This window comes from Meles meles, chromosome 8, assembly GCF_922984935.1.
Source record: "Meles meles chromosome 8, mMelMel3.1 paternal haplotype, whole genome shotgun sequence".
In the NCBI taxonomy this organism is placed as follows: domain Eukaryota; kingdom Metazoa; phylum Chordata; class Mammalia; order Carnivora; family Mustelidae; genus Meles; species Meles meles.
The window spans coordinates 104,402,338-104,428,477 of record NC_060073.1 but is presented as its reverse complement, the minus strand read 5'-3'; the positions used below and the strand labels follow the sequence as shown (position 1 = coordinate 104,428,477).

At 57.8% G+C, this 26,140-nt stretch overlaps 2 protein-coding genes across 2 annotated transcripts in view; one reads left to right on the top strand and one right to left on the bottom strand.

The window, feature by feature from the left end:
* NECTIN1 (nectin cell adhesion molecule 1) overlaps window positions 1–19,304 on the bottom strand; it is a 63,188-nt gene extending 43,884 nt beyond the window's left edge. The window contains exon 1 of the mRNA XM_046015046.1: window positions 18,558–19,304. Within this exon, the coding sequence (XP_045871002.1) occupies window positions 18,558–18,636 (79 nt within the window). The 5' untranslated portion in view covers window positions 18,637–19,304. The remainder of the gene's footprint in view (window positions 1–18,557) is intronic.
* Window positions 18,875–25,730, top strand: LOC123948844. The gene is made up of 4 exons (XM_046015972.1): window positions 18,875–19,369; window positions 19,691–20,000; window positions 24,144–24,238; window positions 25,327–25,730. Exons 1-4 carry the CDS (start codon window positions 18,875–18,877, stop codon window positions 25,642–25,644), a joined length of 1,218 nt encoding a protein of 405 aa, XP_045871928.1. The 3' UTR covers window positions 25,645–25,730.
* Window positions 25,731–26,140: the final 410 nt, after the last annotated feature.

The window sequence follows — 26,140 nt, the reverse complement described above, 5'->3', positions numbered from 1 at the left end:
GTAAAGGGCGACTTTTAGGGCCAGTGAATTTCTGTCTTGAGAAAAAGAGCAGAGGCCATGGAGTGGGATGGATGGTGGGGAGCCAGAGCCCACCCCTGCCCTGAGGGAGGCAGGCCGGCCACTAGGAGGACTCCGCAAGGCTGCGGCACCCCCACACGGAGGGGTCCCCTCCTGGAGCCATGACCCGCTACTGCCTGTCAACTTCCTCCCTCCGTTGGTCAGGAGGGATTCTGCTGGGCTGGAGCGCAGGGGAGAGACCCTGGGACCACTGCCCCACCGGGGGCGGCTCCCCCTACCCCCACGGGCAAGAGGCGTGGCTGGCACCTTGTTCCTGGGACCTGACCAACAGACAGGTCACCTGACCAAGGCACGCCACTTATTTCTGAAGACAGGCAGATCCCCTGGTAATAGAGCAGGCAGGGAAGAGGCTTTGCCATAGACGGGGAAATTAGGGCAGAAAATAACACCATGAAAACAGAAGTGTCCAGAAATAGGAGGGAAAGAGGCTTGCTCACATTCCAGTGTGTGAAGACCTATCTGAGCTCCTGCGCATCTGAGGCGGTCCCGCGGCAGGGCCCCCCACATTTCTCTACTGGGTTCCGAGTTCTTCGATGTGCCCGGCATGTGGGGCTGGGCGGGGGGGATGGTCCTGAGTGTCCACAGCAGGGCTGGGAGGGAGCACTCATTCGCAAGGGCTCTATTCTCAAAGCCCTGTCGCCTGGAAGCTCTGGGGACTGAGGTTCCCTGGACATCTGGATGGGGGGGGGGTGCATCAGCCATCAAAAGTGGGTTGAAATTTCTGAGGCTTGTACAGTGGTGTGTGTGTGTGTGTGTGTGTGTGTGTGTGTGTGTGTGGTCCCAGTTGAAGGAGATTTTGAGATTTTGAGATGCCCGGATGGGGTGAGGAAGACTCTGGAGGCAGGGGAGACTGAGGCTTGAAAGTACAAGCAAACACCACAGGCTCTGATGTCCCCTGATTCCCCTTCCAGTCCTGGGGTGGGCAGAGGGTAGGGCCGGCTCCCCGGTCTACGCAGGCGGCCGGTGCTTATGAATGACAGCTGGAGGAACCCAAAGCAGCCTGAGAGAGCAGGAGGGTGACACCCGGGCTCCGGACTCCCTAGCTGGCAACAGAGAGCTTTATTCCTCCTCTGGGCTTGGGCCCCAGGGCAGGGCAGAGAGGAGAAGGCGAGCCGGAGCAAGTTGGAGGGGGAGGACCTCACTGATTTTTTCCCAGCATCCCCCAGGCCACTTCTCTCACCACAAACCTCAGTCTCAAGCCACTTGGTTGTCATGGAAACAGGCGGAATAGAACAGATGGTCTCCACTAGTCAAATTCCAATTAAACAGGGCAGAGATGGATCGAGAAGGGGGTGTGAGGTGACTAGGCCATGGAGGGCTCTGGCCCCAAACCCAGCCTGCCTGTCCCAGGCCACCCCACGATGAACAGGAAGCTCCTGGTCCCTTCCGGCAGACCAGGGGCTGGGGTCAGGACATTTCAGGAGGTGAGTTGAGAAAGCTGCCCGGAGGAGAGTCACCACACCGTCCCCTCTGTCTTTACCCCTTCTCAAAGGTGCAGGGGAGGGCTGCAAGTTGAGGGCACACCACTGTGGAGAGGGGCCGTGCTGGGGACACACGTTTAAATCTATAGGAACACTGGAAGAGAGACACACGCGTGCATACGTGTACACACAAATACACTTGTGCAACACAATCGTGCGTCCGTGTATACACACATACATATGTGCCCATTCACAGGCTCGGACACACTGGAAGTGTGGCAAAGCCATGAACCGGCCATGAACACTCTCACAACAGTACAAAGAAAATGCTTTGGAAAACAGAGTAAGCAATTATTTCCATTTATTTCATAAACATGCATTAAGAAAGTAGGAATTAGAAACACACACACACACACACAGACCTGCACACCATGCGGTTCCATGGAGGCTCAAGGACACAGGGCACGTTAACTAGTAGTGCAATCACTGTGCTATGGCGGGAAGGCTCGCCGAGTGCCATGGAAATACTGGGGAGGAAATGATGAATTTGGGGCAGGGGATTAGAGAAGAGTCTTGAAGGACGAGAAGAAGCTGGCCAGGCCATGAGGCAGGGCCCTCACCAAGCAGAGGGACAGCGGGAACAAAGGCCAGGTGGGAGGAAAGGTGGGAAGCAGCGTGCGGAGGGCACGAGCCCCTTGGGAGTGGGGTCTGGCTGCCATGCGCGGAGGCTTGCCAAGCACACACACCTGCCTGCGGAAACCACACACCCGTGCACAACTTCACACTCGCAGCCACCGAGCCCCCCCCCACCCCGTTCCTAGGGCTTGACGCATGAGAGATACCTAGTAAATGTTAACTCCAGGAGAAAAGATGCTTTTGTTTGCTGCAAACACCATGAGGTGGGTACAGGAGGTGTTGGGAGAAAGGGAAGCATCAAAAGTTTGTACATCTTGGCTATGGGGTTTACACAAAGTGCCAAGAACCCAGAGAGGTGTGCGGAAGAAGAAACCTCATAGCTTGCTAGGGGCTGAGAAGGAGGGAAGCCCGCCAGCTCCCATCAGTTTACTGTGCATTTATGGAGCGCCTACTGTGTACAAGGCACTAAGCGAGAGCCTGCAGAGATCTTAAGACTGAGTCCTCTCCTTCAAAGAGCCATGTGTCTGGGGCGAGGGAAGGAGAGAAAGTACTACACAGCACAGTAGGTTCTTGCTACCGTGAGACCCTAGACCAGTGGTTCTCAATTGGGGTGACTCTGCCTGCCGGGGGACACTGTGCAATGTCTGAAGACATTTTTTATTGTCACACGGGGGGGGGTGGGGGGTGGGGGGTGGGGGGTGGGGGAGGACGCTGCTGGCATCTACTGGGCGGAAGCCAAACACCCCACAGCGTACATAGAGCTCCACATAAAGAAGAATGATCTGGCCCCACATGTCAGTGGTGCTGGCTGGGGTTGAGACACCCGGTGTAGACCACGGAGCCTGTCCTTAAGCCAGCAGCCTGAGAGAGCTTCAAATAGAGCAGGAGTGGACAGGCGGCACAGGAATGGGGAGGAGCCCCCAGGATGTCTCAGAGGGTACGGGTCCTGGGACTGGGGAGGCGTCCTGTAGAAATGAAACCACTAGGAACTGACAACAAACCGGATACCGGGGATGACGGAGGAGTCCCAGCTCTAGTCAACGGTAGAATTTGGGTTCTATTAGGAAAGCTGGCCTGGGGTGCAGGTCAGGCCGAAATCGGACAGAACAGATTGGGGGATTGTTTGCTTAAGTCCAAAACCCTCCACAGGGCCTTCCTGGGCCCTCACATGGCCACAGGCCCCCATTCCCCATCTGCTCTTCCGTGGGCACCCCAGTATGGCCTCCCCCAGGCTGGCCTGCTCACTCTCCTCGGCCACTTCAGTTACTCCCGCTCAGACGCCCAGCCTCAAGGTCACTTCCCCAGGGCAGCCTCTCCCAGGTTAGGGCTTGGTGGCCCCTTCACAGCCCTGTGCATGCCTGAATTGGTCGGAAAATTCTCGAACTGCTCTGCACATCAGTCCAGCCAGCCGGGAGGACACCTGTTTGGGGTACCACGGTGCATCACTACCACGGTGCATCACTACAAACTCGTGGGAAGGATAAAAACAGGCAGAAGAGGCTCGCCCGGGCCCTGGCTTTGACCTTACCTCCTTTCCCACCTCCCTTTCCCTGCCCACTGGACTTAGAGAAACAGGTCTAGAAGGAGCTGTTCCGGCAGCCATCAGGGTGAGGCAGCACCCAGGACCCTGAGGGAGAGAGAGGCACAGAAGCCTGCACAACCCAAGAGGACGGTTTCTAGCAGTTAGAGGCGAAAATGTCACCCAAATACTCAAACTCAAGGACACACGGCCTCCCTCTCCTCCTCACCCCTGCACCGCTGATCCGCTTCCATTTGGGGAGTGACCTGGTCTTCAAGTGCCCCCCTAAGGCACACGAGTCGCAGAATAAAGCCTTTAGCCTTAGTTTGAGCTGCTTAAAGTACTTTTTCCCCCGACAGTACCTGGCACGTGCCGATAGCATCTGTTGACTTGCTGACCTCACCTCAGGGATGAGGGAGGCCTTCCCCGCAGGGTCACCCCGCGACCGAGCTGGCCAGCAGCAAGGTCTGCTAAGTGAGTCAGGAGGGGTCAGTGGCACTGCCCAGGAGAGCAGCTGGAGGGACTTCTGGGGTGGTCTGTCGCAGGGCCTGCCCTTCCAGCCGGAAATATCCAGGGGCGTCCAAAGAGCCTGTGGTGGGGAGGCTGGCTAAAGCAGGCCACTAATCTCTCTTGAAGATTAAATACCACACTCGCTTGCTCCTGGGGCCAGAAACCAGCTGGGGGAGGGGGCTGCCCAGGGCCGGGGTGTGGGTGGGGGAGGGGGAGGGGGGCTGAAATTGGGGAAAAACCCACCAATGATTAACCAGAGCTACTAATTATTAACCAGCTAGACTCTTGGACTTGAGAGCCCCATTTCTGGCTTCACCCCTTCCGTGTCAAATCCCAAGCACCCTAGAACTCTGCACCCCGCCCCTCCCTCCCCCCAGAGATTATCTCCAGCCTGGCCTTGCTCTTTATCTTCCAGTGACCCACCCAGTGGCCGTGGCTGGGGAATGTCAACCCCTACTCCCAGCCCTGCCCAGGGTGCTGGTGCAGCCTGGGATGACAGTGACGGAAACCGGATTTGGGCTAGGTCTGGATGACCCGAAGGCAGCCTTGTCCTTGGGATCCTGCCCTCCTCCCTTCTAATCCCAGCCCCCACGCCCACCCTACCCTACCCCCGGAGGGTAGCTCCGCCCCTTAGATCTCCCTGTTTAGCCTCAAGGTTTGGCAAGGGGGGCGCTCCCAAAGCTTCTGCTGGGGGGGGGTCTGATGATGGGGAGGGTGAGGAGGGTGGCAAGCTTGGGGGACATGGGAGAAGGGGCCCTGGAGCTGGGTAGGGGAGAGGCATGTTGAGGCTCCAGAAGGAGGCTTTTGGGGTTACCTTTAGGATAAAGAGAAGCCCAGACTCTGCAGGGACGAATGACTCCTTTAAGCCACAGCCAAGGGAATCCATGGCTAAGTCAGCCTCATCTGAGAAGCAGAGTGGGTGGGTCACTGGGGTCTGTGGCCCCGGGGTGCCTTTGGTGGCTGGATGGTGGGGACGAGCTGCCCACAGGGTGGCAGACAGTATCACAGAGTCTGTACCACAGGTCCGACGGCGGGGTGCCTCACCCTGCCACACGCCCTGGCTCGCCCTCCTAGTGCCGCGACTTGCCACGGAGCCGCTGCCCCATGTCGTGAAACACTAATGGGCAACAGGAGAAGCTGCCAGGAGGTCACAGCACGTGGGCATCCCTGCGGTGCGCTGCCTCCCATGGGGGACCCCGCCCATCCCCATGAGGGCACAGGCTGCTGGGAGGAGGAGGGGCTGCTCCCGCTGTCTCCAGGGTGAAAAGAAGCCAGGCAGAGGGTCCAGCTCCTCACCCCCTCCCCACAGCCCTCTCCGCTGTCCTCTCTGTGCCCGGAATCTGGGCAGTATGCTCCCTTTCTCAGGCCCTTCTCTCCCCATCACCAACTTAATTCCTTAATTCCCACTGGAGATAAGCGGATCTTTCACTGCAATTTATTGTTAATCCAAAGGAAAACAGGGTTCGGAAGGGGTGAGGGGGAGGTGGGGAAGCATGAAGGCGGCCAGCCCGCCGCTCTGCCTCCTCCCGGGTCCCTGGATGGCTGCAGTGGCTGCTGCGGGATCCCAGGCCAAACCCCCCCGGGGGCAGAGCAGCCTCCACTCAGGGGCCCCACACCCGCCGCTGGGGATCTCGACAACCTGGTTCCATGGAGAGCGCCTAAGATGGCACAGTGGGCTCAGAGTTGGCCAAAAGCACCCAGGGGAGAGAAGACCGAGAGTGGGGGACCCTCTGTAACCGCTGGAAGTATACCACACACCAGATCAGATGTGCTCCCCATGAGCCCAAAGGAGGCAGAGACAGGAGTCAGGGCAGGGGAGCGGGGGGGAGGGGGGTGTGTTGGGGGGGCGCTTCGGACATGCAGATCTCAGTGCAGAGAAGAAACCGGGGAACTCAGAGCTGACAGGGCTTCCGTGGAGGGTGCTGAGTCCCCTGTCATCGGGGATATTCATGCTGAAGCTGGATGTTCAACCAACCGGTGGGGATGGGGTTGAGGGGTTTTAAGTGAATGGGCGTTTCATTATCCCTTCTCCTTCCAGGGCCAGGTTTCTTCCGACTTCCCCTGTCTATCCTCTCCTGCCTTCCCCTGCAGGGAATGGGGTTACCCTCAGCTGACAGCCCACAAGGCCCCAGCTCCCTCTTCCTATCTCCCAGCCAGGCCAGCGTCCGTCCTGTGGGCATTAAGTGACAGCACCCTAGGGTGTCACTGGCTGTGTGTGAGGCCAGAGGGCAGATTCCATCCCTCCCTTGTGGGACTGGGAGCTCCAGGAGGGCCAAAGTTATGCTCAGTGCTCAGTCCCTGCTCCCCGCTCAGCGCGGGGCCCACGCGAGGCACTCATGCCCACACTGTCGAGGGAATGCAGGAATGGATGCCACCACACACCTAGGGCAGAGGGATTCCCCCAAGTGCAGGCACCCAGCATGTTGGGCGGCCAGAAGCCTGCACATGGGATTCGTTGGCTGAGGGCACATAACTCTTGCTTCCAGCTACTCTTTTTTTTTTTTTTTAAGATTTTATTTATTTATTTGACAGACAAGAGATCACAAGTAGGCAGAGAGGCAGGCAGAGAGAGAGAGAGGGAAGCAGGCTCCCGGCTGAGCAGAGAGCCAGATGCGGGGCTCAATCATGACCCAGAACCCTGGGATCATGACCTGAGCCAAAGGCAGAGGCTTTAACCCACTGAGCCACCAGGCGCCCCCCAACTACTCTTAAGGAAGAGAGCACAGGATAGCTCCAAAGAGCCACCAGCAGGCATCTTCTGGGACCATCTGGAGGTGGGGGTGATTTTCCAGGAGCCCAGGGCCTGCTTGGGTGATGTACCCTGCCCAAATGGCAAGGAACCCAGCTGAGGGCCCCTGCAATGTGCTGGGGCAGGCGTCCCAGCCCCGGGGAACCCACCCTCCTCTAGATGTGCGCTCCCTGGGCAAGCAGCAGCCACTAATACCCGGGTGGTGCGAAGACTGACTGTGCCAGGCACGGCGCTCATCACACTGCACGGCTGTCTACCGCTTCTCAGCCTCTCGACGTCGCAGGCCCACCTTCCAGGGGCGGGAACTCAAGTTCAGAGAAGGCAAGACACAGACCCGCATGTGGGCCCGTGTAAGCAGTACCAGACGGAGACCACTCGGCCCCCCCAACAAACAGGGGATTCAATCTGCTGGGGAGAAGAGTCCAACCCATTGTTTGGGATCCTACAGACAAAACAATGATCTGAGACTGACCTTCTGCATTCTCTAACTGGCGGTGGGGGGCAGTGCAGACCCTGCCAGGGACGGTCATGGTCTTTGCCTGCCTCTTTACTCCCACTTCCTGCTCCTGCCCCCAGTATCTAGGCTCTGCCCCTCCCCCGCAACTGGGGGAGAGCCCCCCACGGAGAAAGATGGCAATCCCGGTCTAATCAGGAGCAAACACACACACACACACACACACACACACACACACACACACACACAGCACGTGACCTCATGTGCGCTCTCGCATGCGTAGGCACACACACACACACACACACACAAACCATAAACCTCTCTCATACACACACAGAGGACATAAAAACACTTGTAAAGAAACACATAAAGCCGCACAAATTATCATTACGGCTTGAGCTGTGTACACAAGTGCCAGGGGGTAGGAGCGATGGAGTGAGGGTGGGAGAGCGGAATCGAGCCATTTCCTGGGCACAGCGGGGGCCCTGGTCCCCAGGCAAGCTGCCTGGTGGCCCTGTGGGACCCTGCTCCAGGCTCCCTGGAGGGAAGGGGGAGCCACAGAGACCCTTCCCCTGTTATCGCCCCCGCTGTAGTACTGGGAGGGGTGCTGCGGGCTCCCTCCCCCATCGCCACCCCCCCCACCCCCAGGACAGGCAGGGAGGCCCCTCCTCTGAGTCCCGGGAGGTGACTCAGGTTGGGAAGGGTGCCGGGTGGGCAGGGGCAGGCAGGGCGCCGTTGCCTAAGTTCCCCAAAGACCCATCCATCAATCGAGCGGAGATAATCAGAGTGCTCAGCCGGCCCAGGACACTGATTACTCTCCGGGCACCATAAACACAGGGCATAAATCTGGGAAGGGGCTGGGTAGGAGGGCGCCTCGGCAGCAGGGCTGGCCACCCTGCCTGGGAAGGGAGAGGAGGCCCATCCATCATTCTGAGAGATGCAGCTATCTAGGCCAACGAGATGAGGACAGTTCGGGGGGCGGGGGAGGTGGGCCATCATAATAAAATAATCCGGTGCACTGCGGCTGCTCTGCTCCGGTCTTATTTACACTCGGGGGAAGCCTGGCCCTGCCTCTGCTCCAATTTTTACCCAGGAGCCACTGCAGAAGGCTTCTGCCATTGACTCAAAACTCTCGAAGGACACCTGACCGTCAGAGTAGGGAAGAGGCAAAGGAAATGGCTTGGCAAAGGGCACAGGTGGGCTCCGTAGGGCCTCTGTGCGGACACGTACTTCGTAGGTTTGCACAGGGGTCTGATGGGACTTCAGGGCTCCATCCTACCCTTGCTTCCAAGCCCTTCCTGGGCACAGGGCAGACTCCAGCCTCAGGAACCAATCGCCGAGCTCTGGCCTGTGTCCGGGCCGCAGAGGCTCTGCTGTAATTCAAGCTAACGGAGCATGGGTAATCTAGAACAGCAGAGGGTCTAGGAGGAATTTCTCTTTGGCGTCGAAACATATCAGATGACTGTTTTGCAGCCCAGTTACCTTCCTAATTAAGCAAATCTGTGAGGCCTGAGACCACGTGGTGGCCTGCAGGGGTCAGGGTGTGCTGAGGGCAGCATCGGCCCTGGGACATCGTGGAGAGGACAATCCACCTGTGAGCTATCTGGAGGTCACTCAGTCCTCCGCCACCACCCTCGGAAGCGTCTTGATCTTTCTGCTCCCAAGGCCCTCTTCCCTGGGACAGTTCTCTAGGCTGTGTGTCTGCGGTGCCTCTGTCCCCAGCCCCTGCTCTGAACCTGCCTGGGGCAGAGGAAGCACCAGCCCTTTCATCCCAGGGGATCAAAGCAGCCAGTACAGCTGAGCATCCTAAATCCTCCCCACCTTCCCAGGTCGGGGCCCCTCCCTTGCCATCTTTTGGGAATCTCTGGGTGAGGGCAGGGGAGACCAGAACCTTCCAGAAGCTTAGGATAGGCTGACCCAGGATCAGCTTGCTGAGCTGTGGACCCACCCAGAACCCAGGGCCAGCCTGGGAACACCAGCTGGGGGTAGTTCCCGGAGGCTTCTTTGGGAGAAGCTATTATTACCCCTGGCCCTAGACTCACAGGGCAGTGTGGGAGGAGGCCCCCACGTGGCATCAGTGATGCCCCAAAGCTCAAGGGATGAGAGAGTGATGCTATCGAGACATCTCTCTCCAGCCCAGCCACATCGATACCCCCAAGACATAACAGTGACAGCAGCGGGACCTACCAGGAGGGTAATGATTGTGCTCCTAGAACCTGCAAGGCAGCCGAAGGATACAGCGCTGAACGACTCTGGAGACTCCGGCGATAAGCACTGCTAACTCCCACCAGCTTACCCCTGCACCATCAAAGGCAACAGGGGCGTAAGCAATATGCAGGGGAGGTGGGCATTCTGGACACAAGGTCCTGTGCTGCTCCAGCCTTGGCAAGCTGTCTCTCTCCATCACTGGTCCATCCAAGAGAGGCTGCTTAGCTAAGTGGTCTGATCATGGACATGGGGCCCGACTTCTTGGCTCTGCCACTTACTGGTTAGTAAGTCACTAGTGTGAGTATGGGCGGGCTACCTAACCTCTGCTGGGCCTCATCTGTCCACGTGTAAAAGAAACAGAGAGAAGAGAAGTATCTTTCACATGAGTTGTCAGGAACATTGTTATCACATGTAAGAAGTTTACGACAGTGTCTGCCCCCAAAGCATTCCCAACGGAAGTTCGTAATTACTATCATTGTCTTCAACTGTCCAAGCCACCCACCATGTATCCAGCTGGCATCTACTAGCAGCCCCTGATGTGGCCAAACCTGGACTAGCCCTGGGGACACAGAGATCCATCAGTAACGTACCTGGTCCCTTCGGAGCTCCCAGTCTCGGGGAGAAGAGAAACCCCGGGTCTGGATAACCATATAACAAGATGCGGAGTGGTTAGCGGCACGGGGTGGCATGGATGAGATGCGAGGGGGCTTTGGGATGGGAGAGGTCATCCCCAGCTGGAAGCGGGGTGGGTGTCGTTGGAAGGCTTCGTGACAGAAATGGCTCCATGTCCGTATTCAGACGAGGAAGGCAGGGAAACAGGGGCGCGCATACAGGGGTGTGCTGCTGGGCGGGCCTGGCATGCGGGCGAGGGCAGCAGGACATAAGTCAGGCAGGGGCAGCTGGCGGAGGCTCCCGGGCCTGTGAGTATCCTTCTCATGTGTGCTTTAGGTGCGTCCGTCCAAGAAGCCGCGGGGGCAGACGCAAGCCGGGAGTCAGGGGCCGCTGCTAGAGTCCCGGGAGCAAGGGCGTTGCAAGCAGTCCTTCCCGAGGTGGGGCCCACGTCAAGTGATGGCAAGGCTGGCTTGGCTCTGAGGCACCTTCTCGAACTTCCTCTGCCCTGGCAGCTGACGGCAATTGCCTGCCTGCAAGCCACCAGCACTGAGGGAGGGGGCACTTGGGGTGCTGCTCAGGGCCCAGAGAATGGAGCGCATGGAGGCAGCCTCACCAGTCCCACTTGGGGCCTGCACCCCAGGCCAGCGGTAGACCGGGGCCTTCCCAGGGAGCTCTAAGAGCCCACACAGGTCTCCACTCCCCTTGCCTCTGCAGCAAGGCTGACTCTCGTCTGCCCAAACCGACCAGCCCTCCTATCTCCGCTGACTCACTTGGCGGGCACACCAGCTCATGAGCCAAAGCGTGGGCTGGCCTGCGTGACCCTCCATGGGAGCGCACAAGTGAGCTCGTGTGCCCGAAGAACCAGTTCTTTCCTCCTTAAGACTGAGTTACCGAGACAGGGCAGGCTTCCCTTTGCTCTGGTCTTGTTTTTCACAGTGACTGAGCCCTGGTGGTATTCTGGTGATCGGCCTGTACGCAGAATTGCAGGGGTAAGAGAGATCAAGATAAAGCAGGAGGGGAAGGGGCACACAGGAGAGGAGAGGGGCTGTCAACAGGGACAGGAACCTGCTAGGCAAGAAATAATCCCATCTTTGGTGGGGAGAACCCCAAGGGGGCAGCCACGACTCCATCACAGTCACGGTGGGCAAGTTACTCCACCTCCAGGAGGGACGTGAGACCAGCAAGTCCCTGCCAAGTGCATCTTTAGGGGAAGAAAGATGTTTCCACTGTGGGGTCCCCAGGCTTCTGCCCCCACCTTCTGGGCAGAAGGATGGGCCAGTATTCAAGCTAGGGTGGCTGGGAGGAATCCAGACTCCATCTCTGCAGCTAGTACGCGTCTCTCAGACCTAGGGGCAAGGGTGGGCTGCTGCCTTCTGCCCCCCAGAGGCCCTCTTCCCCAGAATGTGGTTTGCTGAGCTTCTCCGCCAGCTCCTGCCAGACAAAGCACACTCCTAGGGACAGCCCCAGGGTGTGGGAGCTGTGTCCTTCTCCCCTTCAGGCAAGCGATAGAATTGGGGGGCTCAAGGGGACAGGAAGGAGTGTTTCCAACTTTGGGGAACACACCGTGTAGGAGGCCTTCCTCTTAAGCCCAGAGATCGAATTCAAACTCCCAATGGGACATTGGTGTGCCCACGGCCACTGGCCTGTTTTGCTTCCTGGGCCACGCCTGCAGCCGTGTCCCAGCGGAGCCACCCGCCAGCGGAACTAATGTCCTCTAATGAGATCCGGGCCAGAGTGGCCGGGCGGGTTTTATTGTCTGTGGCTTGGTAATGAGACTCCTCATAAACTGGGAATGAAACTGGGGTCTGCAAGGACCAGAGCTGGGTGGGGAGTGGGCCAGGAGAGGGAATCGGCTCTGCCTGCTAGATATCAGCCCCTTCCCCTCTCTGTGGCCCCAGGCCGGTCCACAAGCTCTCTGAGCACCGCTCTCTGCCCTCCCTCTGGCTCTGCGCTCAGACCTCAGGGCCCTGCCCATGGCTCAGGCCAGATCTCCAGGGCGTGATGCTCTAGCTTCCAGAAGGACACGCTCCGCCCCGCCCCCCCCCCCCCCCAGTTGTACAATTGCTGGGCATCATGTACTGTAGTGCCGACCTGGGCTCCATGGTCAGCTCCGGCTGGGCCACCCTCTGACCTACATCCTCTCTTAACCCTCACTTCCCTAGGGAGCTATGGCTTGTCGTAGGGGGAGAGCAGTGGCGGCTGGTGAAGTGCGTGACCATCTCACTGGACCCGTTCTATCGTGGCCCGGCTCAACCTCTGCTGTGTGCCCACAAAGCCCATTGCAGCTCCCTCATCTACTGGCCTGGGAGTCGAAGACCCGGCTCCTAACGTGGTCGCACTGGCTTGAGCTCATCAGCAAATTACTATGCTGACTCACTTTCCTCATCTGTAAAATGGAAAGGCCCAGGGATACCTTTCACGTGGGGTTACTGGGAGGATCCGCTGGAACCATGAGTCGTCAAGAGGGTCACATTTTTATTATGAGGGGTAAAAGGACCCCATCTGCAACAGGAGAAACTGGAAGGGCCTTTTCTGCCAGTGGGAAGCGGGGGACGCCAGGAGGGATACTCAATCTGGCTGCGCCATCATGCCAGATGAGTGGCCTGCTGGAGAGAGGGCCCAGGGGCCCGCCCTCTCCCCAAATGCGGGATTTTGAAGGAAGGCAGGGGCTGAGTCCCCGGCCCTCTCTGCTGCCCTGGCTTCTACCACAGCCAGAGCTCCAGATGGGCAACAGAGCCTCACTGGGCCATAGCCAGGGAGCGAGGGAGGTGCCCAGTGGGACCCCTGGAGACAGGCAGCAGAACAAAGGCTACACAGCACCGGCTGCGCGTGTGCCTGAGGCCATGACCACCAGGGTCGGGCTTATGCAGGTGCCTGGAACCCACCAGGCCACCTGAGCCCCCAGGGAGGCTGCAGCCCCCACCACTGTTTCCAGGTGGGGCAGCTCCTGGCTGGCGACAAGGGCAGTGAGGTCAGCACCGGGCGGGCAGTGGAGTGGCTCTTCCAGGGGAGTACGGAGGTGGCACTGCCCCCCTGGCAGATGCAGAGGGGGTCGGGACCACGCGGAGGGACGGAGCGCGGGAGCAGCCACCACTCTGCTGCCCTTTTATCACACGCCTGGCAATGCACTCAGCACTTTTCATCCGTTACTGTCGGTCTAATCTTTACAACCTCCTTGGAAAGCTGTACTCACAGAAACCCACTGTACAGATGGGGAAAACTGAGGCCTATGAAGTAAACTTAACCACGTCTACTCAGCAAGCAATTTGTGGAGCTGGGATTCAAACCCAGCCCACCCACTGCACTTTGCTGGGCAGCAGAGATGGGCGCTCTCCAGGCCATGGGAAGAGGAAGCAAGCTGTCTGCCATTCTCTCTTGACTAGGGCCTGGGATCACTGCTGCTGTCCTGCCCTAGAGACCATGAAAGACACAGATCCCGTGAGCTCCTGAGAATACGTAACACTGCCCCCGTTCCCTATCCAAGAATAAACCTTGGGATTATCCATTGCCCTAAAGAGCCTACAGCCTGCCGTCAGGAAGACTTTCTCTGTGTCCTTATTGGGTCTCTCCTGTTGCCCTAAGTTTGCCTCTCCTAGCGGAATGGGTCAGGGCTCAGACGTTAGGCTTGATGCGTCTTCTTTCCATCTCTTCTCTCTCCCCACCTCCCAAATCAGCACATACAATCCAGAGCTTCAAGGGTTAACTGTACTAAAGGGTGTTATCTCCAACTCAGGGCATTCCCTCTGCAAGGTGATCCCTGCTCAGATCTTAAGTTACCTCCTGCCCCAGCCAGCACATCTGCTGCTCGCTCGAAGACTTGGTCTCTATGGAGAGGGGTGGGCATCACCGGGAAGAAGCAACTGCCAGCCGACCTGGGGCACAGCGTCCTGGGCTCCCAGAATGAGCCCTCTTCGACTTCCACTAAGGGGGCTCCTGAGTTCTGCTGCACAAGCCAGGGTGTCTCCAGGCACATGTATGTTGCTGATCTAGGCACATGCATATGGTTCTGCAGGGTGATTTATGGAAGACCAAAGCCCACTCTCATGCCCCTTTTTAAATGCTCAGAGTATGCCACATCCCCCCGCCCCGCTCCGATGATCCCCTTGCTCCCCAAGTACTCACACTGGAAGCAAAGGTGCCAAATCGGTAGCTGAAAAACCTATCTCCCAGGGCCCCTCCCAGCCTTGCAGGGATCTCCAGAAGCTGGGGGACAAGCCAGGCCCCAGTGAGCAGCAGGTTCTGGATGCTATCTGCCTGGGAGACAAGAGAGCAAAGTCTCTCTAGGGGAGCCTCTCCCTGTGAGCATGCAGAGGTCCAGTCTAAAACCAAGGAAAGAACAGGAACAGCAACCAGTGTAGAGGCTGCTCACCCCACGAAGGACCTGACAGCCCATCTAGGAAGGAGCTAGCTGAGGGCAAATCCTAGGTCTCTCCCCAAAATCACCTCTTGGGCACTCTGACACCGACACGGGTTATTATCAAGGCACAGAGCCACTCACAAAATCCTAGTTGGAGAGACGTAAGTCATCAGTTACGTGTGAATATCCTCCTGATATCTATTTATGGCCCCAGTCCCCAGGTGATCCACACATTATCAGTGAAAAACATCTCCTAGCCCTCAAACCCATCTGTGGGTCTGCACGGGTCCAAAGCATTGTAAATTACCAACACAAGCACACAAAGCCTTGCACACGCGTGTGCGTGTACCCACTCAACACTGACGGTGAGACAACATGCAGACAGACTGTTGGAACCGTTATGGCCTAAGTCCGACAGCTAGCTAGGGTCCATCCCAGCCTGGCATCCAGGCCAACACGCAAAGTTAAAAAAAAAAAAATCCAACAGACAACACAATAACAGGAAAACAGGTGAACACATAGGCCCCCTCTCTGTCTGTCTCTGCCCCAGGTAGGAGCCATTCAAGGTACCAGGTTCACCAGGAAAGATACAATCGGGAAAATCGAAGGTAGATTCACACCTCCCTTGGGTGCTTTCTGTTTGTGCCGAACAATGAACATCAGTCAGCTGCTAAACAATGGCAGTACGCAGACACGGCAGCCGGGGCAGACCCTCTGCCCGGACCCCCCACCCCTTGCCCTGGCCCGCTGGCTCAGTCGTTAGCACTGGGGTTCTGCCGGCTGGTGTCACCATCCTGGCAACGTTCAACTGGGGCCTGGGTCAGGAAGTGGCCAACGAGGTAGATTCATTGTGCAAAGCTGGGTGGCAGAGAGGGGAACTAATACCACGCTTTTGGACAGCAATGGACCACGAGGGTCCCCCCCGCCCCCCGCCAGCTACAGGTATTCAGGCTCAGAGATGCCTTCTCAGCCGCTCGGCCAGGGCTGCGGGGCCCAGGCTCTGCACTGTCTTCTCTCCTCCAGCTGTGGCTCTCCAGCCCAGAATCTGATTCCGAGCCACTCTCCACGGCACAGCAGCCCAGGGACCGCTCTCACACATGCTGTAACCCCCAGGCCAGCAGAATGGGTTTAGCCACAGTGCCCAGCCCAGCAAGCCGGAGGACAGGGCTGCCTGTGAGGAACGGGGAGAGGGGGAAAGAGCCCAGCAGCTCTGACACTCCGAGTTTCGAAGGAAACAACCTTCTGGGAGCTCTGCACGGACTGCAGAGAAGGGGTGTGTGACAGCCGAAGCGGGACAGGTCTTCCGAGGGTGTGCCTGACACCTGGGGTGTGTGTTCCCTTTCCAGACAAAAGGTTTGGGGAAGCCAATTAGGGAGGGTGTGGTGTAGGTGGGATACCAGCTCTGCGCACCTGCTTCAAAGGCAGGTTCTCTGCCTCCTCCCCGGGGCTCCTCCTGGCCCTCTTTAGGGTGCAGCCCACAGTCCCCCTGGCCCTCTCCTGGGAGTTAACCTGTAGGAACCACAGACTGTTATCTCAGAAGCTCATGGGGCTTCACCGCCCAGACTGGGAGTAAAGTCTGTGTTGGAAAAACATAATTCTGTGTTTACACGTCAATAGCCAGATTGGGAGTGGTGTGGTTTTTGTTCTTTTTTTTAGCCAGGGGGCCATCATTCACACTGGGGGCTGCCCTCACCTGCTTTCCCCCAGAGGGGTCCTCTGGTCTGTGCTCCCTGACTGACATAGCCAAGAAGAACCCAGAAAAGAGCATCAGGCTGGCAAGTCCCCAGAGAGGAGCAGCACTCAGGAGGGAGCTGGCAGGGGGTGGGAAGCGGGCTGTGGGCAGCTGACTTCGAGCCTACTGGCCTCCATCTAAGTGTCAGATGGGCGCCACCATACCCTCCTGCCTCCCTCTGCAGGGGACCAGGGGCATCGGCAAAGGGTACAGGAGTGCTGGCCGCCCCTGATGCCCGACAGCCATGACAATGACAGTTGAGGCGCACTTACGAAGTGTCTGTCTGAGCTGGGGTTCTGGGTCTGCCTCCTACCCCTCAATCTGGATGTCTGGTACGGGGAGTATCTACACTAGAGCCAGGCTGAGGGTGCCATCTCCCTGGCCCCACTTCCTGAGCGGGGTGGAGCAGGGCAGGCGTCCAATGCCCCCTCCAAGAAGGAATTAACCACTGTGTATCACAAAGCTGGGGGAAAGAGAACCACCAAAGGAGGGAAGGTGGGGGTGAGTTCATTCTTTTCCCCCAAACCTTCCCACTCTTTGTCCGACCAGGATTAGGTTAACCCCGGGTGTGCCAGACCAACAACTCTCCCACAGCTCGCCTTTCCCTAAAATCCTGGTGTGGACGCTATGCAGTTAAGGGTTCCCAGAAGTCCAAACCCCTAGGGGTCAGAGGAGTCCTAGGCAGGGCCTGAGCTCCGTTCCTGCTGGCTTCCCAGCAGGTCCAGTGTGAGAGAAAGACCTTCACTCCCCATGAGCACCCTGCCAGGGAAGGGACTAGTCAGGACCCTGGAAATGGGCAGTGCCCCACCCCCACACACCTAGCAGGGCAGCACCCCACAGGCTGTAGGGGTGGGAGAACCCTTATGCTGGCTTCTATAAAGTGCTTACAATGCCACTGGCCACTCGGCGAGATCTGTGGAGCCCTGGCAGTAAGCTGGCGGCAGAAGGGGTACAGAACTGAATACGAGGCCAGATTCCTGCCTTCCAGAGGTGCACACCAGCCCGGCAACTCGGCAGCCAGCCGGGCAACCCCGGGGTAACACACTAGCCCAGGAGTCTGCGGCATCGCGGGCATCTCCAAGGAACTGCTGCCAACGGCAGTGGAGATCCTATATTGTCCCCCACGCGGAGCTGGTCTCTCTGTACTCTGACCCCTGATTCTGCCACCCTAAGGCCAGACCACGTGCTCCGGCCAAACCCCATCTAGCCCCAGCGGGAGGTCCTCTCAGGTTTCTTCCCAGAGGGATGGAGGAGCCCCCACCCCCACCTGGGGCCCCGCTGGTGTCACCAGCCACCATGGGTGTCAGGCAGCTTCCCCAGGGACACAAAGGGTTAAAACCGGGCGAGGGGACTCGGTAGGATTTGCCTCCTAAACGCATTTTCCAGTTGATTCCCCAGCACAATACGCTGCCGGCGGCCTCCGCCCCCACCCCACTCCACCCGTCAGATGGGCCCGCGCGGGCCACCCCAGGGTCGGGCGTCGGGTTAACCCCTCGGCCGCCGGCACCTCGAGGAAGGACACGAGGGGCATCCTCGGGAAAGTGGGTCATGCAGCCACCTGGCTGGCACCAAGTCCGCGGCGCTTCCTCCGGGAGGAGCCCCCAAACTACGAGCAGAGTTCGGAGGCGAAGTCCAGCCCGCGCAAGGCCCGGAGGCTGCGAGCCCGCGCATCCCGGGCCTCACCCCCCGGGAGAGGAACCGCAGGTGAGCGAGAAGCTGCCTCTGACGCAGGAGCGGGCTCTCGGCGCCCGCGTGGGGCTACGTGGGGCGGGAGGGGGCCCGAGCGCGCGAAGCCGTCTGGCGAAGGGGCTGGGGACAGAGACGAAGCCCCCCTGCCGCCCTCCAGACCCACAGCCCACGGGCTCCGAGACTGACGCCCTCCCCCTGGGTCTGTTGTCTCATACCCCAGACGGCGATTACGGTGATTATTTTGCATTTATGAAACATACAGTGTTTCCAAACTGCTTCCCGAGCTGAGACCTTGTTATTAAATAAATAGAACGCTATTACCTATTATTATTTTTGTGAAGAACTGAGCGGAGAAAGTGCTTTCTTGTTACACAGAGACGTGCATCCAATCGCTTCCCCGCAGGGCAGGCTGCTGGGCTTCTCATCCTCTCTTTCTCCGCCGTGCCACCCGCACCCCCCTCACCTAAGCCGTGACCCAACTTTTCTGGCTCCTTTCTCTGCCTATAACCCAGACGTGCCCGCCATCCAGCTCCCAGCCCCGGGAAGGCAATGGATAGTGGGGAAGAAAAAGGCAAAGGCGGAACGCGCTTACCTGGGAAGAAGAATGCGGTCAAGCCGAGAGCGAGTCCCCACCAGCGTCCAGCGGCGCCCGCAAGCCCCATCCGAGCCATCGGGGGCCGGGGGTCCGGCGAGAGGGGCCGCGAGGAGAGCGCTCCCCGCGCTCCAGAAACCAGTCCGGAAGACGAAGGCTGATTGCTGCCGGCCGGCGGGCGCTCCGAGGATCCAGGTCAGCCGCAGCCGTCAGCCGGGGCGGGGTGGGCTGGGTGCGATCCGCGCGGCCGCAGTCCGGGCCCCGGGCCGCCGGCGGCTCAGAGGCTCGGTGGATGCCCGCCGCAAGTTGCACGAGTCATGCCCCCTTCTCCTCCTCCGCTCTCCTCCCCGCGCCGGTCCCCGCCCTCTTCTTCCACGCAGGGCCGGGCTGGGGAGAGGGACCCACCCCCGGCGCGCCCGGCTGCCCGGCTGCGCGGCGCGGGCTCCCGGCCCCCGGCGCGCTCACGCCCTCCCGCTCGGCTCCAACTTGCAGGCGTCCATGGCCGGCCGTCCTCCGAGGGCGGCGGGCGGGCGGGCGGCGCGGTGGGCTCCGGGCCCAGGCGGCGGGCGGGCGGGCGCGCGGCTCGGCGGCTGGGGCGGTGCGGCTCCGAGCGCGGAGGGGCCAGCCGGGTGCGCCGCGCGTCCCCCCACACCCACCCCGCGCCGCCGCCGCCGCTGCGCTGCTCGCGCTGCCGGGTCCCGGCGATCCGCAACAATGTGCAGCTGCCCGGGCGCCGACTCGCGCCGCGCTCGCCTCTCTCGCTCTTTCTCTCACTCGCCGAGCTCCAGCCTCTCAGCCGCTCTCGCCGTGATGTCAGACCGAGGGGGAGGGGCCAGCGTTAACCCCCTCCAGGCTCCCGACGCGCCGCCCGCTCCCGCCCGGCCCTGGCCCGGCCCGGCCCGGCCGCGCGCCCCTTCCGGCCCCCGGCGGAGGCGGGTCCCCAGCGAGGGCGGCGGGGGTCCGCCGAGGCCCACTGGCTCGGGAGGCGCCCCTTCGGCCGCCTTCCCGCCTGCGCAGGGCGAGAGGGCTAGCCGCCCTCCTCCTCGCTGACAAAGGGAGGCAGTGACCCCTAGCGGCCGGCGTGGGGGGCGAGGCTGCTGGGTGGGGGTGGAGTTAAGATGGGGCGGGGGTAGGGGGAGAGTGGGCTGTGGAGGAGGGAGCGTGCAGTATGGAGACTACTGGATCTGGCAAAGTCCAGCAGGAAGGGCTTCTACAGGCCCTCTACTCCAACCTTGGCCCCATTTTACAGATGCGGAAACAGCGGCCCAGAGGAGAGGAAGGCCACTCGCTCAGGGGCACAAGGGCAGAAAGTGGCCGGCCGACTTGGAACTGGAACCCCACAGCCAGAGCTCCCCTCTCTGCATCACCTGAATGCTGAAGGGAGAGGCAGCTACGCGGGGACAGACGACGGGAAGCTGCCAGAGACGTCGGTGGTGGGCAACCGTGGGTGAGATGGTGCCACTGAGGTTTCTGGTCTTTTCTAATCTCCGCTCCCTTTGCAGGGTTTCCTTTCCCTGAAACTGAAGCCTCCTCCCCTCCTGAAACCAGCGGGAAATCGAGCTCTACTCCCTCTGGCAGAGCCTTGGTTTGGGGCGATTTGCAGGAATCCCGTGAAAGTGACCCATCCAGCCAGTGTCCGCGGCGGGGCAGGGACTCTCCGCCTCCCGTTCACCACCCACCACATCCGGGTGTGGTTGGCTTCCTGCCAAGGCGGCTGGGCCCTTCGGGGACCCTTGGCAGCCCCAAGCCTGTCCTCTGCGCCTTCCCTCTGGATCTCCTACCCTCATCCTCCACCCTGGGGGAAGGCAGACAGACGGACAGTTTCCCACCAGGGAGGAACAAGTTCTCCCCAGATGCCTGACCAGATAACACGCCCTTTGCCCATTGCTGCCGTTGTCCAGCTGGCAGGAACAGAGGGGAAGTGCCAGTCTCTTGATAAAATATAAATTCCAGTTCCTGGATGCAGGAGAAGCAGAACCAGGCTGGGCAAGGAGGGCACCACTTTCTCACTATTGGGGATCTTGCCCTGGGCCGTCTCTCATTTTCCTGCTGAAGTGGTCTAATTTGGCACTCAAACGTGGATGTTTGTGCACTCATGTACACGTCTTTTATATTTAACAAATATAATCGAGCTTTCTTTGTATGAAGCACTTTGCCAGACTTGGGGATGAGACACCATCATTGCCCTAAAGGCACACAGTCTAGTTTGGGGGGCAAAGAAGGAAGACAGATATAGAAACTGATGTTATAAGCCAGTATTTCCTGTGTGTAGTGTGTCCAGAGGTGCACACCCAGGATTTGGTGGGTTGCGGAGAAAGTGCCCTGTTCTGCCTGGAGTGGGATGGGGATCAGGGAGGCTTCTGGGGAGAAGGGACACAGGGGCTGGGTGAGTCATCTAACAGACAGACGTGTGCTGGAGTGGGGAGGCATTCAAGAGACTGGATTTCAGGTGGGGGAAGTCCGTAGGAGAAAGTCACAAGGACCAGCACCAGCTGGGTGAGTGGGACACACATGCTGGTTCTAGCCTGAGCCTTAGACTTGGGGAAGAGAGAGGCCTGTGGCTCTGTGAATGCCTGGATGCCCCCGGGGAGGGGGGGTTATGCTGGGGAATGTCTTATGAAATTTGATTCGTGGTGCCCACTCCAGCAGCTAGATACCTCCCCTCTGGCCCCTGGGTACTCCTAAGGGCCACGGCTGAGTTGGTTTATTGCCACGGCCTGAGACTCTGTCTGGTGCATTGTAGGAGCTGAATGGATGGGTCTGAGGGGACAAATCCAGAGGTACCAGTACCCACAACTTCTGCACTCATGTTCTCCTACCTCTTCACCCTTGGGTGAGGCTTCTCTGCTCTGCTCTTAAATGAGCTTCCAGAAAGGGCATGTCTGGGGGTTGGCATGGCTGCCTGCAGACGGATTGGATGGGGAAGATGAAGGCAAGGAAATGAGATAGTATGGTCATTCACTCATCACCTTTAAGCAAGCCCTAAAACGTGCAAAGCACCAACATGGGTACCAGTCGCGCGTGTGTGTGTGGGGGGGGTGGGTTACAGCAGACAGAAAAGAGAGCTAGGGATGACACAAAGGAAAATAAGATAGAGCTTGTTTACTCAGAGAGTAAACAGATATGTTTTTGAGTATATGCTATGCTAGCTACCGAGGGCACAAAAGCCAACAACCAAGACCTCACTCAAATAACCATCTTATAGCATGAAAGCTGGTCACTGCCAAAGACAGCCCCCAAACATGGCCATCTAGAGGAAGAAGTGAGTGCTTCTCATTGTGGAGAGCAGGGAAGACTTCTGGAAGAGGTGTCTTTTGCCTTAGGCCCTGAAGGGTAGATCACATTTGGACCAAGGGAGATCCAGGAGAGAATTTCCGTGGAGGGACCAGCTTGTACAAGAACATGAAGGTGGGAGGGGTTGGGGCTCCTGTGTGGGAACAGTGAGCAGTGCACGGTTGTTTTGTTTTGTTTTGCATTCTGGGGTTGTGTAAGAGAAAGGGACAGGAAAGTGCAGCCAGAAGGCAAAAGGTCTGAAAGATGCCCTTCAGGGGCGTGAAGAGGCAGGACCAAGTGTCAGGAGACTAGGCTCTGGTCCCTTAAGCGGGAAGCCTGGGACTCATTGTTGCTGCTTCTTCAACCACCATATTCTAATCCAAAAGCAAACACTGTTCATTCTGCTTCCAATATGAAGTCTAGCGATTGCTCCGTTTCTACTATTAGCATGCTATCCACATGCTCACAATTTCTGCCCGATCCCTGTGACTAACCCCCCCACCCCACTGCCCCCGGCCTGTAGAGCCAGTGCACACTGAAGGGAGGGAGTGAAACGTGACGGTTGAGCACTTGGGACTCTGGAGCTAGACTGCCTGAATCCTTAAACCGCCCCCCTCTGCTGCCTCGTAGCTGTGTGTCCTTGGTCAAATCACTTAACCTCTCTGTGCTCAAGGTCCTCATCTGTAAAATGAAGGGGAAGAGTAGCCCCTACTTTGTGGGATTGTGAGGATTCAACGAGTTGAACAATGTGAAGCACCTGGGCGCGTGTCTGGTGTATATACAGAACTGTGTAAGTGTTAGTCATCGCTCTAACTGAAACCTCGCTCCCCACATCCAATTTTGCTCTTCTCTGCCGTGGTGCCAGGGGGACATCTGAATCTTTACAGTCTTTATTTTGAGGTAATTTTGGATTTACCAAAGAGTAGCAAAGATGGAACAGAGTTTCCATGTGCCCTTCACCCAGCTTCCCTCCATGTCAGTGTCTTCTGTGTCCAGAGTACATTCGTCAAAACTAGGCCATTAGTACTGATGCGATACTATGCACCGAACTACAGAATTTATCGGATTCCTCATTTTTCTACCCATGTCTGCTCCAAGTGCGGGGATCCGATCCACAATATCACATTGCGTTTAGCCGTGGATTGTGTTCTGTTGCAAATGAGCGGGTCCGAATACCCGAGAATGCTTCCTTGGCCTGCCAGACAGTGGGGCTTGTGTCCAGTCCTCCTCGGGGTCTGTGGGGCTTCATCTCACCCAGCTCCAGGGCACAGAGTAGGGGCACCGGGCTTTCCCGAGGTTCCATGAGACCATTAAACTGGCATCCTTGGCCTTTGCACATGCTGTTCCATCTGCACGGATGCTCTTCCTTTTCCCTTTGGCCAGCCGCTTATTTCTGAGGGCTCAGTTTACCTGTGTTACTTCCCCAGAGTGGCCCCCTCTGCCCTTTAGACCAGGCAAGTCCCCTCCTATATGCTGTCACAGAGCCCTTGCATGCCGTCCCCCTTCTGTAATTGCTTGTGATATTTGATTCTTTCCTTCCCAGGCTCTCAGCCCCTCTAGGGCAGACCATGCGGGTCTTGTCTGCTCTATCCTTAGCACCTCGAATGTGCCTCACCCTTGGGGGGCACTCGGTGAAAATGTGTGGGTTGACTAACTTTCTACCATCACTTCTCCTCTCTGGGCTCCCATTGTCTCATCTCACAGTGAGGCGTTTAATCTGTTCAGCGGCTTTCCGATTGTGTTTCGAAAGCCCTAGAATTTCCTGGGGGTTCTCCACTCTCTGCCTCATTAGGAGCCCTGTTCAAGAGCACCTTGTTTTCATGCTCTTTCAGCATGGGACTTTTGAGGAAGGTCCTTTTTCATGATTCTGCTGCTTAAAAAGTTTGACTCCCCCGAACCCAACATATTGTAACATGATATATTCTGTACTGCGTCTATAGTCGACTTTCGATCAACATGGAGGTTGGGGTACCAGCTTCCCACATGGTTGAAAATCTGAATCCAGATTTAACCACTGATAGCCTAACTACTGATAGCCTACTGTTGACTAGAAGCCTTACAGATAACGTAAGTAGTCGGTTAACACATTTTGTATGTTCTACATATCATATGCTGGATTCTTACGATCAAGTAGGGAAGAGAAGATGTTATTAAGAAAATCATAAGGAAAAGGAGCTACCTTTACAGAACTGGACTGTATTTATTGAAAAAAAAATCCGTGTGTAAGTGGACCGGTGTAGCTCAAACCCATGATTTTCAAGGGTCGACTGTAGTTGCATGATTTCAGAACTCTGTGATTTTTTTTTTCTGCAGGCCTCAGTGAGCCATGGAGTGTCTCTGAACAGAGAAGCACTTACTGGGGGCTGCTGGAGCTGTGCTTTCTGGAGATGAATCTGGCAATATTGCGGGTAGGATGGATAGAGGAGGACTGGTCAGTGAGGGAGGAGGAGTGCACAGAGATAGGGTTGCTGTGGGAGCTAAGTGAGGAGAGAATTTCTTGCAGGAGGAGGTTGCCAGTAGAAACAGCTGGGGATCAGAAGGGGGTCGTTGGGGGTGCCTGGGTGGCTCAGGTCATGATCCCAGGATCCTGGGATTGAGACCCCTGTTGGGCTCCCTGCTCAGCGGGGAGTCTGCTTCTCCTTCTCCCTCTGCCTGCTGTTCTCTCTCTCAAATAAATAAATAAAATCTTAAAAAAAAAGAAAAGAAAAGAAGGGGGTCTTTGGAAAGGGTGGCAGAAACACCAGTGACCTGTGAGAGTGCTGTTGAAGGTGGAATCTGGGCAGAACCCGGATCAGAGAGGCAGGAGAAGCAAATGGAAGGTGACCAGCAGAGGCAGCAGGTGTCCGCCCTGCTCTGGGGAAGTTTGGTGGTGGACAGAATGAGTAACATGGCTCAGAAGCTTGGAGAGGCTTAGCACAACAGGGACCAAACGCCTTCTTTCCCCTCTTTTTGTTGGGAAATCCAAAGCTACTGAACATCTTGCAGGCAGAGGGGAAAGGGCTCGTGAACCGTGCGATCTGGAAAAACAAGTGTGAGGCATTCAAGAGGATGCCTTTCATGGAGCGGGCCCCGGAGGAGGTGTGGGCAGTGGCGCTGGGCTGGAGGTCAGCCTTGGAAAAGAAAGGCCTTACCTTTCTCTGAGCCTGGAGGCAATGTGAGGAGAGCGGGGAAGACAGAAGTTTTGGGGTGGAAATGAGGGAAGTAAATGATCAGGTCCGTGCAGCGAGGTCGGAGCTGACATTACCCTCACAGCGATGAGAGAGGTGACTTCAGACCTCGTAAAGGAGAGGCCAAAGGAGGTGCCAAAGGAGGCGGAAGGGAGGTGGGATTAGCAATCTTCCAAAACCTGAAGGGAAGAGGACCAAGGCCAGTCTGTGTGCCTTCCTCGAGGAGAATCAGCACCAGTAGGCATGTGGGTTGGGGAAGTAGATCTCGGTTTAGTCTGGGGAGGCTGTGGAGGGAACGACAATGGAATCAGCTCCCTGTGTCTTTTCAGACTGAGGCCCAGGGCCCTGTATGGGCGTTGCTGGCCGTGGGATTCTTGCCCTGGTGTGAAGAGGGGCCTGCAGGAACTCCGCATTCCCTCCCGGCTCCGAGGCTTGATGACGGCAGGAGTGATAGGCCACTCAAAGGACAAGCACGTGGACTCTCCTTTATCACCTCTCCCCCGGCTGGGGGCTGTGACCAGACAGAGATCGGCCCTGAGGAAGGTGCCACCCCCAGGAAACGATCCCAGAGCCCTCCCTCAGCCTCCACGGGCTCTTTCAGAGAGGCAGCTGTTGGGTTTGGACAAGACCCAAAGTCAATACAATAATGACTTCCCCTCCCGGCCATATTCCAGGCCCCTCTGTGTCATTTAGTAATTGGCTAATAAAGGGTACTTTGATGTGAGGGGGAGCCCTATTTAGAAGTCCCCAAGATCCCCCAATACCCAGAAATCTGCTGATAGAAGATAAACTCAAACATATATTACAGTGGTATGCCGAAAGGGGGGGTCACCCTTTCCTGTGAGCCTGGTCCCCAGTCGAGGGTCAATGGAGGCCGAGGGCAAGAGGAGAGGAGAGGAAGAGAAACTCTCTAGAGGAAGTATGGCCAAGCCCTAGCCAGCCCCAGAGAGGACCCGCTGGCATGGGTGCCCCTTTCCCTAACCCGTCAGGCCAACCTCACCCCAGGCAGTGGGAAACCACAGCGCCTAATTACTGTTATCATCACCTTGGTAGCTGTGGTGATTATGGTGGTGCCTGTGTATCCCATAGTGCTTAGCAACATTTAATTATTGTTATTCTCCCAGAGATCACTGCAGAGCCTCC

Excerpts from the sequence above, each read along its gene's own strand:
- LOC123948844 (XM_046015972.1), top strand. The coding sequence starts at position 18,875 with ATGCCCCCTTCTCCTCCTCCGCTCTCCTCCCCGCGCCGGTCCCCGCCC. Across the intron at positions 19,370-19,690 it reads TCAGCCGCTCTCGCCGTGAT|GGGGAGAGTGGGCTGTGGAG; the intron begins GTCAGACCGAGG and ends GGGCGGGGGTAG. Across the intron at positions 24,239-25,326 it reads TGAATCTGGCAATATTGCGG|ACTGAGGCCCAGGGCCCTGT; the intron begins GTAGGATGGATA and ends GTGTCTTTTCAG.